We start from the raw sequence: 14,501 nt of genomic DNA, 5'->3' as shown, positions 1-14,501 counted from the left end.
CGCCCCGGCTGTGCTTCATGGCTGCGTAAAAACAGCTCAAGCTGTCGACAACAGGGAATCCCCACGCCCCTCTGCAGACCCAGCCAGGGTGTAGGGTCTTGAAGGGCAGAACTTCAATGCCAGAAGTACAATTCAGCGAATACACCTTTAGGGCAGGTGAAGTGCATGGTACTCGGAAGGAAGATGGCAGGTGTGCAGTGAGTCAGTGGGTTTGAATCCCAGCCGTGTGCCTGCAGAAGTTTCTTCTCTGATATGTGGGTTCCTGGTTGGCAAGGTGGGGATAATAACTCCTATGGCGTTGCTCAAGGAGGCTCAGAAGATTGAGATAAGAACACCAGGTGCCCAAACACTGCCAGGCAGAGACGGACGCCTAATCTATGGGAAGCCCTTTCCACCCTGGCACCGCCAGGTAAAGCGCCAGCGAAGTAAACATTTCCCCAAAGAACATTCAACAAAGTGTCTTCTAAGACCGTGGAGTGCACCTTCGTGGGATCGCTTGGCACCGTAGCAAGAATGCTCATTTCAGAAAGAAAAAACTCCACGTTCCCACCCCCTGATTCTGGAAGCTGAGCATCGCTGACGGGGGCGGGGGGGGGGGGGGGGCGGGTAATGTGCTCTGGATCCTTAAGGCAGAGATGAGGGGGACTCTAGGCCAACCTCCTTCCTCTCCCTAAAAAACCCAGGGGGGACTTCTCCCAAGGAGCCGGTGACAGTAGGGACTGTGCCTGTCTGATCTCCATGCCCGGGCCCATTCAATTGTGTCCACAGAGGCCCTAAACTCAGGGGCCCCTGCTGGACTCAGTGTCCACCCCTTTAGTCTAGCACTCCACAGAACCTCAGGCTGCTCCTGACCCCACCGCCCTCCCACCCAGTGCTCCTCCAGCCCCAGCTGCACCGAGGTGGGGAGTTCACCGTGAGCAGAGGTGGCTCTTTGAGAAAAGTCTTTCTTCTACTAAACAGAAACCCATCTACTTAGAGCTACTCTCCACTTGTCCTAACTCCCCCTTAGGGCCACAGGAGGCAGCTGGTGATATTTCTCCATGTCTCCCCTAGTTTGACCTAACCTCTGACCATTCTGCCCCGGAGCTGTGCTAGCCGCTGTGTTTCTTGATTCTGCCCAGCACGCCCTCCCTGAGGGACCTCTCCTTCACTCCGAGGGGAGGTGAGGCCGGGAGGAAATGAACCTGGATGTGCAGATGGCTACCTCCCCCAGCCATGTGGAAACAGCCTGCACACTAAGGGAGGTAGACCAGCGACAGCATGGTGTAAGCCCCGGGAACGTAACGTATGTTCCCTTTTCAGCTTGGTAGGTTGATATGGGTTGCAGACACTTGCAAATGAAAGCATCCCACGTATACACTCCTCAGCCATGGTTTGCAGGTCCTCAGCACCTCTCCTTTGATTTCAGCCCTTCCCTCGTCTGGGAACCCTGTACTCCAACGGGGTCAGAGCAGAGCAGGCCTGCTGCCTCCCTGATATGGGCACCCCGGCCCTTGGAGGCAGGCCTAGGTGGCTCCTGCCTTCTCTCAGTCACACCAGATGGGTGACTCACACGCAGCACACACACACACACACACACACACACACACACACACACACACCCCTCCCCCGCCAGCATCTCTTCCCACACGGGCTTCTGGCCCATTGACCGGGGGGACTAGTTCTCCAAGAGGAGCCAGCAACTGGAGCAACATCCACAAGACCAGGGAAGCCCGGGCATCAACACCGCTGTTGCCCATGACAAACAGCGACAACTTCCAAGTGCTAATGTTCTGGGCACACACAGCTCCCAGCCAGTGACAAGCCCCAAGGACACACCTTGCCTCCATCACATCAAACCCAGTTCCTGGCACCATGACCCCCAGCTCGGTTCCATAAAACACTGAACTCCTCTGGGTGCACGGTGGTAGATGGAGACTTTTAGGGAAGTCTGGGAGGAAAGGGGATTAAGAGCATGAGCTCCAGAGTCAGAGCAACACATAAATACTGACTCCCCAGTACCTGCGCACGTGGCTTTGAGACAGTCATTTCTCTCTCAGAGCTCCAGTCTATATGAAATAATCCGCCCCCTCTCTCCCAGAGAGGCTCACAAACTGAATCAGAGCAAAGCACAATGGCCGGCACGCATGACACCCTAAATTGCCTTTTAGCTTCTCTTGCAAGTCAGGACACCTAGGGCCTCCTGGCTCTGCTCTGCTATCCTGTGCCTTGGTTTCCCTCTCTCTAGAATCCCTTTGACGGCAATCCTACAGTCTGGGCTGAATCTTTACTCCAGGACAACTGTGCGTTTCGGCTCTCTGCCACAAACAGGGGTCAGAAGACGGCCACTCCCAGGCTTCTGGCCCAGGCACCTCATTAAGTTCCTCTCGCCCTGTGCACCGAGCGTGGCGAAGAGTGTCTCACACACACCCGTGCGGCTGCCGGGCTGAGCCTTTGCCCGGCCCGAGGACGTGGATGCTCAACGAACCCTTCTGTGCCGACGGCGAGGCCCCAGAACAGGGATGAGAAGACACAGCGACATGGTGGCTGGCATCAGGAGGGCCGGGGACCAGGGATGTGGGGGCACAGGTGGCAGATGGAGGTCAGGTGGGGGTGGTGGAAGGACTCTGCTCTGTCCCATCAGGACCTGGGAGCACGGGCTGGGCTGCGTGGTTAGCCCACGCCTACGCCTGAGCACTCCTGCACCCTGAGGCCTTACTGCCACACTTAGAATCCTCGTTCACGCCACGTGCACTAGGAAATGCCCTGGTTTTGAGAGAACCCTGTTTTGCTCGTGTCCAAAAACAAAGTCAGACTTCTATTCACCGTACCTTCCTTCTGGAAGCTTGAGACAGAAGCATGAATGAGCCACCCTCCACTTTCTGAGGCCACGGCCACACCACCCTCCCCGGCTCTCCTTGGCTCCCTCCATCCCCTTCCCTTTCATCTCAGCCAACCCAACTATTCTGGCTCTTCCAGGCTCCACTCACAAGCCACCTCCTCCGGGAGCCTTCCCAGCCCGGCAGCCCATGGAGAGCCTCGCTACCTCCGCTCTGAGCACTGGGCCACATTTTTTTGTACATTAGTCTGTTATTTGGGGATGCTTTCTTTCCCCAACCCAGACAGCCTTGGTTTTACACTTGCACCTTCCTTCTCCAGAGCAGAGTACACAGCAAGTGCTCACTAGATACAGAAGTCAATTAATTAGTTGATTTCTAAACAGCTTGCCATAGAGTCTGAGGATCGTAGTCCGCTTCTACAAGGCTGGATGACAATCCCCGTTAAAAATCTCTCAAGCCAGGTACCCCGGAGACTGGAGGAGGCATGCCCCATGGGTGCTGTCACCTGGGTGCCTTCCCACAGCCCTCGCCTGCCTCTCATGCCTGAAGTTAAAGGTCAGGGTCCTTTTGCCTATTTCATGACTCAGGCACAGGAAGTGCCGTCACAGTGGGAGTTTTCAGAGGGGCTAGCCCGGTGAATGCCACAGCAGCAGCTGCCAGGCAGGCCTCTCGGTGCCATGGCTTCCTCAGGCTCCCTGGGCCATGGAGGCTGATTGGAGCCCAGAGCTTTATCACCAGTGAGGGTCTCCTAAGTGGGGGTGGGAGAGACGGCACCCCTCAGAGCCACTAATTCCACATGGAACCGTCTCCCCAGCAGCGAACAATCCGCTGGCCTACTTGGGACCAAAAGCACACACACACTAGGAGCTTCTCTGAACCAAACTCAGCCCCACCCCACGGCAGGCTTTGAGGAAGCAGCCGGTGGTTATTGAGAGGGACCTTTGGGTTCTGACCAAGGACAGGAAGAGATCCGAATCTCGTGGCCTCATTCGGTAAGACAGACACCTCACCGCAGAATTCACAAGAAACTAAGCACCGAATCTGAGGCTGTGAGAAATAAAACGCCTCTGATTAGACAGCAGCCGCCTCCCTTTGGGATCCAGATTTGAGGATTTGGGATCCCTGCACTGTCTTTGGCTTTGGCTTGGCTACGATGGAGCGGACGCGCTCAGTCAGGTGAGTGTCCAGGGGGCGCGAATCCCTGATGTGGCTCACCTTTAGGTCCAGGTATTCCAGGTCTTTCTTCAGCTGGAGGTAGGTATCATCGGCCTTCAAAGGAAGCAGAGAGAACCCAGTTACGAACAGCAAGGGTTTCCGTAACTCAGGGCTTCGTGAACGATTTACACTGCACAGCGTCGGGGACGGGGACCACAGCAGACCAACACTTCCCGGGCCACAGAGAAAGCACAAACGTCTCAGTGCAGCTTGGAGCCCGCTCTCAGCAGGGTGGATCTTGCAGGTCGCTGTGGGGAAAGCCAGCTTGTCCCCTCATCAGCTGAGGGGGCGGTTTGATGGCAAGGAGGGGGACGGCACACATCCCACCAGAAGGCTAGGACAGCAATGCCACGGAGGCGGAGGCGATCTCCTGAGACAACTACAGAGGTCCACCTGGGAGAGGACACGCCACAAATGTTGTCATCAAACCTTTGCACCGAGTTATTCACATGCATGAAGCAAAGTGACCCAGGACTGGAATGGGTAAATGCCTGGAAGAGATGGCCCAGGGATGTCCCCTTTTGACCTTGGCTTTCAGAATAATAAATACCAGTAGACACTGAAAGTTTCCTGGACGTTCTGGCTTCCTTGCTCAGCGTGGCACCAGAGTGCCCACGTCAGGAGCTACCTGAGGAAAGGCGAGCGTCAGACCTATCGGCTTGCACGGATGTGTCCGCAACCAAGGTACTCTCCACAAGTGCTGAGTTCTTCAGCATCATTCCCAGGAAGAGTGAGGACAAGGAAAAGACTGCTCTCCTAGGACTTGTGCTTCCCAAGCAAAGGTCACGGACGCTAACTGTGAGGCCGAGAGGTTTCAAAAGCAGCCCAGGCACTTTCTCAGCCGACGAAGAGGCCTCCAGCAAGCCGAGGCGAGCATGGCTGGGCAGACGGCCCATTTACAGCTCTGACATAAAACGCGCACACACAAACGAACAGTGCGACACATTCGGGCAGCACTTTTAAGCGTGAGAAGGCCTGAAGGACCATCGCCAGGGACACTAATCAGCAAGATCTTATTGCTGCCCCTACACTGTCTCCCTCCCCTTCCCCAGGTCCTTAATCAGCCCAGTCCCTCCACACTTCTTTCCTTTTTATTGTTGGTTCCTATCCACTTTCCACAGCAGTAAGAAGCACAGAGCAATGCTATTAAATCATTAATAAGTTAATGTTATTATAATGAATGTTATTAAACAAACACCCGCATTCTCAACTTAGGGTTTTTGTAAGTGTTCCCTTGCTTTCCTCCTCCCAAGCACATTTCCTGAGTCCCTCAGGTCCCACTAAAACAGGACAAGGAAGGAGGGCAACGGAATTGTCGCCTTCTATCTTCTGCCGATATCTGTGCAACTCAGACCAGTCCCGTCTGCACCGGCATCTTCTTTAAGCTGCTCCAGATGCTGGGAGGGCAACTGCCTGGACACTGTGCAGGCCGGACCTGGGCTTTGGATGCTTAGCCGGGCAAGCGACTTCCCTTCTTGATCCTCTGCCTGCTGCGTGCTAACCATTCCTGCCTACCTACCCTCTCCTGGGTCCCTGTGAGGCCTGCCAGGCTACGGGACGTGAGGCTGCTTGTTCCATCGGCTGGGCACTCTGCCTTCTCCCTCCAGGCCAGCACCCACCTTCAGGCACCCAGGAACACCCACGGCGGTAACAAGGACGACAGCCAGCACAGCCCCTCGGACATGGCCACACACCAGCCTGCCGGTCACCACTCACAGCCAGAGAAGCCACAGGTCAGAGCCCTCACCCCACATGCAGCCTTCTCCCCGGTGCCCACGCACGGGCCCCACCACCTTGGCGCGGCGTCTGGCAGTCGCATCCAGAAGCAAACAGGCAGGGAACGAGGGAGAGAGCCAGACAGCAGCAAGAACAGACCAGAGCGTGGCACGAGGGGACATGGGCCAGCACGTCACTCCCTTGCCTCCGGGCTGGCCCCCGGCCCCGGGGACCTGGGGTGCTGACCTGGCAGGTGGGAAAGGCCAGCTGGTGCTGCAGTAAGTGGCCCATGGCGAAGTCTCGCACACTGGCCAGCTTGGCCTGGTGCCGCCGTAACCGGGTGAGAAGCAGCGAGAGCTCCTCCAGCTGCAGGTGTGCAGACACATCACGAGGAAATTAGCCACCGCAGGAGCGCGCCGCTATAATTACTCTTCGCCCCGTGCTGGGACAGCACTGATGTGACACCATTAGGCAATTACTGCATTAATTCTGTCATTAGGACAAATAAAGGCACTGGCGGGAAAGGGGCTGCAGGAAGTGCCTTTTTTTTTTTCTTTTCAGAAAACAGCAGCCAGCAGCGGCCCTCACCCAGACTCACACTTCGGAGATGGTTAACTAATCAAAGCAAAGACCAGCAGAGGCGCTAACGAGAGGAGAGCCGGTGGCTGGAAAACGCTGTCCGAAAGAGAAGAGCCCACAGCTCTCTTCCACTTCCCCAAGCTCTTCATCGGATCCGGGAAGGACCCAACGCTGGCGGCGTGACCCTGAGCAAGTCATCCGACTTCTCTGAGCCTCAGATTCCTCATCTCTACATTGGGGGCTGATAGCTGCCCTGCAGACTGCTTTGGACTGGCTCGGGGGGGGGGGGGGGGGGGGGGGGGGGGGATCAGACGAGATTAACCCTTTGCAGGCTGCTCTGAATCATTCGCCTGGAGGGGGGGATGAAGCCCCGCTTACCGATTTTCCGTGTAAACTGGGAGCGCTGACAGTGTGGGTCATGTAACCCATGGAGGGCATGGAGCGCCGGTCCACGTGCGAGGAGTTCTGCAGGTGGGGAGAGAAGAAGTCACACTGAGGGCCCGGCAAGGGGGCGGGGCTGGGGCCAGAACCTCCACCACTCACTTCCCAGAGCAGCCTGCCTCAGGCACCTCTCTGAACCTCCCTCTTCATCTGTACAATGGGGATGCACCCCTTTCTCACCGGTTATGGCAGTGACAGACTGTGAAAGCCCCTTGATGACTTAACACTTAATCTGATTATACACTAGAGGCCCGATGCACACAATTTATGCAAGAAGAGGCCTTCCTTCCCCCAACTGCCGGCACCGGCTTCCCTCTGGTTCCCAGGACCCGGGCTTCCCTCTTAGCCCCTGCTTTGTCCAGAAGGACATCTGGCCTAATTAACATATTACCCTTTTATTATTATTATTATAGTTGATTAAACTGAACATGGACAGCTTTTCCTGCCTTCCAAGCTGCAAGGAAGCAGACTTCTAGTTGTCTGGCCCCAGGCAAGTTTACTCATTTCTTTCTTTTTTTAAAGAAAAATATATATTTTATTGATTTTTCACAGAGAGGAAGAAAGAGGGAGAGAGAGCTAGAAACACTGATGAGAGAGAAACATCGACCAGTTGCCTCCTGCACACCCCCTACCTGGGGATGTGCTCGCAACCAAAGTACACGCCCTTGACTGAAATCAAACCTGGGACCTTTCAGTCCATAGGCTGATGCTCTATCCACTGAGCCAAGCTGGTTTCAGCATGTTACTCATTTCTTAATGCCTCAGAGTTCTCATCAGTGAAACAGGCATAATGACAGCACCAACCTCTTTGGGCTGTTGTAAAAATTAAAGTAACTAAGTCACTCCTTTAGCCCTGCACCTGACACCCGAAATTACTGCGTACGTGTGACCTGTCATTACTGCCAATTGCTCAGATGTGTGTTCACACCACGTGAGGCTCCTGGTGCCCTAATGCTGGCCCCCCCCCCCGCCGCCCGGCAGGGATCCCAGAGCCTCACCTTGGTGGCGTGGCCCCAGGTCTTCCTGGGAGAAGTGCCCAATGAGATGTCCACGCTCCTCCTCTGGTCCGGCGGCCTCACGGTGACCCTCTCCGCGGGCGTGTGCGGCCGCCGGGGCGGGAAGGCCCGCGGGGGGCCCGGGGGAGGGATGTCGGAGGGAGACGGAGGCACGGAGATGGAGCGGGGCACCTCCAGCATGCTCCTGCTGCGGCCCTGCTCGGGGAACTCCGGGGAGATGGGCGCCGTGGGGCTGCCGTGCCGGAACTGCTGGCGCTGCTGCCACTCGTAGAGCTGCCACACGGTGCCGTCCCGGTGTGCCCGGCGCTCCTCGCTCGACATCTTCAGGTGGCTGGCTCGGTCCTGCGCGTACTTGTAGTCGCTCGGCAGGTTGCGGGGAGGAGGCGAGGAGCTCCCCGAGGGGTGACGGGTGCTCCTGGGAAGCGTCTGGTAGCTTTCCGGGAAGGACAGGGGCTGGCTGGGCCCGTGGCGAGGAAGGGTCTGGTCCTGGGGGAGGCTGAGGAGGAAGGAGGACAGGTGAGAGGATGCCGGGGTCTGCGGGCATCTGCACACACAGCTAAGTAAAGGTGCCAGGCCCGGCCGGTGAGCGAGCCCTGTAAGAACCCCACAGAGAACCATCAAAGCGGACAAGCCAGGACTTCCGTCTCTTGACAAAGGACTGCAGAGCCATTTCCCCTGTCAGCCTCGGCGTGTCAACCCGCTACCAGGCCAGCCTGGCCACCCCAAGCCCATCACGTCAAGGAAGGGACCCTGCCTTCTCCTCTCCCACTTGACGCCCGTCAGCTCTTCCGAGACGCTGCCTCTGTGCGGTGTCGCCACTCCAAGTCCTGCAGGGTCTCAATGGGGTGGCTGACGTCGGTTCCTTTCTTCTACTATTCTAGTCTCCATACCGACTGATGAACCCCTGTGCCCCAAGACAACACTGAGACCTTCCTTACTAGTTTCCACGCAGTGTGCAGTCAAGTGTTTAGATCCAGTCACTGCCATGCTCCAGAAACTTCAACGGCCCCTCACTGCCCATGAAATCTAAACCCCTTCTCCTGACCCCAACCCACTTGGCAGCCCTGCTGTCTTCTCACCGCTCCTCCTACTGGGACCAGGACTGAGCTGGGGCAAGCCGGGCATCTCTGGCCCAACAGGCCAGGAGGCCCCCCCTCATCCGATGTGGCCCTGTAATTCCTGGAGCCCAAGACTCAGAGCTCCCCCCTAATCCCGCCCAGCCTCCTACACCCCTGGGCAACATGTGGAAAAGGCAGAGGCCGGCGGACTGGGGTTGAGTCCTGGCTCTGGCATTCCCTGGTGACATGACCCTAGGCAGCTTGCACACTGCTCTGAGGCTCAGCTTCCCGAACTGGATCATGAGGACAGAATTACCTGCCTCATAAGCTGTTCTGAAGGGTCCACAGGAGAATGCAGACTCCTTGCCTGATGCACAGAAGGCCCTTCACAAGCAGGTGCTCCCTTCCCAGCTGTCCTCATTCTCATATTGCTCTTCCCTCCCCCACCTGCATGGGCTCCCCGTGCCCCGTGCACCCTAACTCACTCATTCTCCAGGACACTACCCGTCCACAGCGGCCTCGGCAATGCCGCAGCCCTCGGGCTCTTGCTCTGCTCTGACGTGGTGACTGGACCGTCGGTAACTGTTCTGAGGTCCTTGTCATACTTGCAAGACATCTCTTTCCCAGCCCACGGTCTAAGAAAGTCTTCATGCATAAACAGCCCTTTAACGAATACGCCGGCACACAAAAGCCAGATACGATTGTGAATACTACAACCAACCTGCCATCTTATTTTGCGAAACAAAAATTCAGCAAAGGGCCAAGTGTAGCGATGTGTTCAGCCTTAAAAGTCAAACCGGAGAGGCGGCATGTTGTCCAAAGAGAGCGGGGGTTGGAATCAGACAGGCCTGGGTTGAAGTCCTGACCCTGCCTTTATCCACCAACTTTACCCAACACACCTCTTTTACACAGTGCGTACCACGAGCAAGACGTGGTGCGGCAGCATCAGCACCACCACGCAGTCAGACAGGCAGGTTACCAGGTCCCACCCAAACCTGCCAAGTCAGAAGCTCTGGGGGTGGGGCCTAGACACCTGTGCTTTAACAAGGCCTGAGGTGGCTAACTTTATAATTGTTCTAAAACCATTCTAGTTGTTTTAAAACTCATCTCACTTCATCTCTTCCTGACAATATGTCTTCGGGTGTCACGTATACCCTCACTTTCCTCACTATAAAGTGGGAACTGGAAGAACCGTTCAGTGGATTGTTGTGAGGATTAGAAATAGCTGTCATGCACCGGGCCAGTGTGCTCAGTGGTTGAGCAATGACCCATGCACTAACAAGTCGCTGGTCAGGGCTTGAGGGCAGGTAGGGGACGTGAAGGAGGTAGCTGATCAATGTTGAATATTTTTCTCCAATTAATGTTTCCTCCTCTCTCTCCCTCTCCTTCCCTCTCTCTCCAAAATCAACAAAAACAGGTTTTAAATAGAAATAGCTGTCATTCAAAAATGGTAGCTTTCCTCTCCCTTTTCATCATTACCTTTGCAATTACAAGAGGTAATGAGACCTCTTCAACCCAGATTTGTCTAGTGTCTGTGTAGCTTGTCTCCTTGCCACTAGGTGGCAGGGTTTGCTGCTGATTTCCCAGCGTCAGAGGGGACCCTGTCTCAGGAAGGGGCAGTGCCTGAATCCTCTAACAGCGGTGATGACAGTGGCACAAACCAGGCTGGGCTCCTCCTGGGGAGCTTATGACTTTACTAACCACTGTTCACTCTGCCTGGACAAAATGCAAAGTATACAAAGCATGTCCTACCTGTGCTCCCACCCCCCTTCGGAGTGGCTCTGCAGCCTACCGGTGCCTACCTATGTGTCCCACGGTCAGAGACCCCACTGGGCAGTGCCCAAAGCCCTCAGCTTGTCCTCTACCCTGTCACTCCCCACCTTCCACCCATGGTGCTGGCCCTGTAGAGGCAACCCCAAAGACCCCAGTGCCATGGCGAGCCCTGGTTCCAAAGGAAGGACCAGGAGGTAGACAGGACTGTAAGATGACATAAAGGTCACCCTGGAAGCAGCTTTGTTCTGACAGCAGACCCTCTGCTGGCCCCCAAAAGAGTGCTCAGGGTCTCTTGCCCTCACATCCTGCTCTGTGGCTATGGGGCCTCCCCGCTCCAAAAGGCACCAAAGCAAACAGGAAATGCTGACACAGCCACTATAAAATGGTCGCCATCGGAATATAAATTCAAATTTTATCACCAATTCCTTATCCAGCAGACCGTCCTCACCCTCACTTCCATATCAACTGTGTAGGACTTTCACTTCCTACTCTTCCAGTCGCTGATGTTTGAGTCCCTGATTCCACCCCACCCCCGCCTTTCTATTTTATAAAAAGTGTGCGTTAATTTAAATACCAAGGGACAATAGAAGGCTGGCATTTCAAACCAACCTCTTAGAATGTGCTAAGATTCTAAGGGTACGCCAGCCGGTTCCCCACAAACCATCATTAGAAAGGAGTGTATGGATGTGAAATATATATCTCCAAGTCCTGAAAGAACAGTTATAAACAATTTCTTGTGGTCTAGAGCCACACAAGATCCTAAGACAGCCCAACCAACTCTCCTTCCCATGTCCAACTTGCTCAATCTAATGAAATTAGCAGTCTTAATCATACACAAAACAAGGATTTTCAAATAGAGGTGGTCCCTACACTAAGCAGCCAGCTCAACTTATTTCTTGACAGTAAGAGATTCCAAATATATCTTTAAGAAAACAAAACAAAACAAACAAACAAACAAAAACCACAACTCCGGGAATGCAAGGCTCACTCAGTCCTTTCAAGACAGCAGTGAATGATCTAGAGACAGAGCCCTTTGCTTACTCAGAAACTGACAGCTTTCTTCCCGAAAGTGCAGTTCACTCTGCCTTCATCCCTCACTTTTGCTTTTCAGCCCACTGAGAAGGGCTTCTACCACTAGTCTGAAGCTCTTCTCACCGCGTGCTCAGTGACCTCCAAGGTCAACGGACTGTTTTCATCCACAGACCTGATGTCACCCTGCCCCTCAGATAAGAAGGGCTCGAACTCCCGTCTCACATCCTAGGAACAGCCAAATGCCTTCGCCAGCCACCTCTTATCGGCTGGTGTTGACTTCTCACCCTCCAGCTCCCAAGGGGCACCCCCAACCCCAAACACAGACCACTGTGTGTAGCAGAATAATGCGGGTTTGTGGGCTGCCAGAAACAGTTATGTGGAGACATTTCACCATGAATAACCTATAACTGCACAGCAGTCTCTCAGCTTGAGGAATTCCTTCCGCCATACCGCTTTTCTCTGCCAATGCCTGGTGAACCATTCTCAGTCACAGTGCCATGCCAGGCTGCTGCTGAAAGTCCACCAATGGTTTTCACGGGCCTCAGGCTTATTTCCAAACTTTCCATCCGGAAATACAGGCTCATCGGGGTCCACCCTTGCCCTTCCTATCTGCCCCAATGCCTGGTGTCTCCTGCTTTTGTCTCCCCGAGCCAGCTCTACACAGACTTCAGTTCCTAAGAGCTGCACAGAAGAGGAAATGGCTAACTTATCATGAGTTTCCCTCTGACCACAGTCTTCTCATGCAGGATCCCGCTCCTGCTGCTAACTTCTAAGTGTTGGGGTACCATTTACACCGATTGCCCCCAATTGGCATGCCCAACCAGCCCTCAAACCCCAACATCCCCATCCACATCTAACTGCCTACCTGACATCTGCCCTTGGGTAGCTAATAGGTTTCTCAAACTTCTATGTCCAACATGGAAACCCTGGCTTCCCCAAAACTAGTTTCTGAACCCTCCCCACATCGGAACCACCCAGTTATTCATGTAAAAATTCTAGGGATCTTCTTTGTTCCTCCCTTTCTCTCATCCCGAACTTCCCATTCATGGACAAGTTTTGATTTTTAAGCCTCTAAAATGCACCTCCAATCTCTTTCTGTTTCCGTTGTCACCCATCCCGGCCACTACGACAGCCTCCTTCCTCCCCAGGCGCTTTGTGGATTATTAATCACATTATATCACTTACCTCCTAAAACCTTCCAGTGGTATTCCTGTTTGTACTGAGCAAGTAAAACTTACCCTGACCTTTAGCGCATTATATCTAGCTTTTAAAAGTGAGTTTTGTGTATGCACTGGAAGGAAAAGGTCTTAGTCTTAAGCCATTTCTTTGTGCAACAACTGGAAAGGAGCAAGGTTGTTTGTTTTTGTTCATTCCCCCCCCCACCCCCACCCACCCAAAGCACAGTCTGCTGCTGTGTACTTTATGTCTGACAGAGATAATTGGGGGGGGGGGGGGGGGGGTACGACGACACTACAAAATATTTATAAAATTTGCCTCTGAAACATTTCTTTGTAGAACTTGTTTTTAATTGAGACAAATGTTTAAAAAGAAAAATGCAGGCTTAAAGCATTGAACTTTTTTTAAAAAAATGGTGTTTTGTTTTCATCTATTTTCTATCAGATAACATTTTATTTCTAAACTAGAGGCCTGGTGCACAAAATTTGTGCACTTGGTGGGGGGGGCGGGGAGGAACTTGAGCCTGGTCTGTGCCCTCTCGCAGTCCAGGAGACCTGGGGGGATGTCCAACTGATGGTTTAGGCCCACTAGGCCATCAGTTGGACATCCTTAACATTGTCACAAAGGCAGAAGACGCTCTCACCACTGCCACTGTGCTCACCAGCCATGAGCCCAGCTTCTGACTGAGCAGCACTCCCCTTGTGGGAGCACACTGACCACCAGGGGCAGCTCCTGCATTGAGTGTCTGCCCCCGGTGGCCAGTGCGCATCATAGTGACCAGTCATTCCACCATTTTGTCATTTGCATATTAGCCTTTTATTATACACTATTGGAGGTGGTTGGCACTCTTCAGATGGGTATGTACTTTTATTGTAGAATCTTCTCAAAATTAAACTGAACTTATTCAGGTTAAAGCAGTAGATACTGAAACAGCATACCCTCATAGAGCAGCAGAAAGAACTCTGGATTTAAGGTACTTGTGGCCCATAGAAAATAGTCTTCTAAATTTCAAAGTCCAAATATGAGAATTACCAAACCCTGTGATTGTGGGGTTCCATCATGCTTTTAAGTCCAGGAAAAAAAACTATCACCAAAGCCTTGTCTTAATTCTTATTATGTATGTAACTGTGGAACCAGCCTTTAAGGATGGGCCCACAAGTAATTGATTTATATAACTTCGAAACCAAGAGTAGAATATTATTAGATAATTTAATCCAGACTTTTGTCTCCTAAAACCTAATGCCTATTGTAGAAAAACATTAGTATATTAGGACCAACAGAGTTTGGATTAAAAATGAATGTTTAATTTTATTGAAGAATAAACATGTCAATATTTTTTGATTTGTGTTAAATCACTCAAAAGATTAATTTGAACTTGAAGGGTTTCAATGCTAGAAATCAATCTATCCTTTGCTCTCCCAGTACTGTTCATGCCTGTCCTTCATTGTTTACATGCTCTTCTGCCCAGACTGTTAATGCTACCTATAGGGGCCCTTTCGGGGCTGACAAATGTAATAGTTTAGCTTTTTCCTCTAATATTGGTCATGACTTCAACATTCTTAAAGACATAGTTCCTTCCATAAGTTGGAAGGAACTATGTCTTTATATAAAAACATTTATATAAAAACATAATGTACTAACTTTCTGCCTACTCAGATCTCTTCTCTGTCATGCCC

At 53.0% G+C, this 14,501-nt stretch overlaps 1 protein-coding gene across 1 annotated transcript in view; it reads right to left on the bottom strand.

Annotated features, from left to right (window-relative positions):
* The window catches only part of PLEKHA7 (pleckstrin homology domain containing A7), a 204,529-nt gene that overhangs the window by 30,591 nt on the left and 159,437 nt on the right, over positions 1 to 14,501 (bottom strand). Inside the window, exons 11-13 of the mRNA XM_036426317.2 lie at positions 7,769 to 8,282; positions 6,708 to 6,794; positions 4,035 to 4,088 (exon numbers count right to left, since the gene is read on the bottom strand). Coding sequence (XP_036282210.2) covers positions 4,035 to 4,088; positions 6,708 to 6,794; positions 7,769 to 8,282 — 655 coding nt within the window. The remainder of the gene's footprint in view (positions 1 to 4,034; positions 4,089 to 6,707; positions 6,795 to 7,768; positions 8,283 to 14,501) is intronic.

Source organism: Pipistrellus kuhlii, unplaced genomic scaffold (assembly GCF_014108245.1).
Source record: "Pipistrellus kuhlii isolate mPipKuh1 unplaced genomic scaffold, mPipKuh1.p scaffold_m20_p_9, whole genome shotgun sequence".
Taxonomy (NCBI): domain Eukaryota; kingdom Metazoa; phylum Chordata; class Mammalia; order Chiroptera; family Vespertilionidae; genus Pipistrellus; species Pipistrellus kuhlii.
This window is presented reverse-complemented; position numbering and strand designations above follow the sequence as displayed.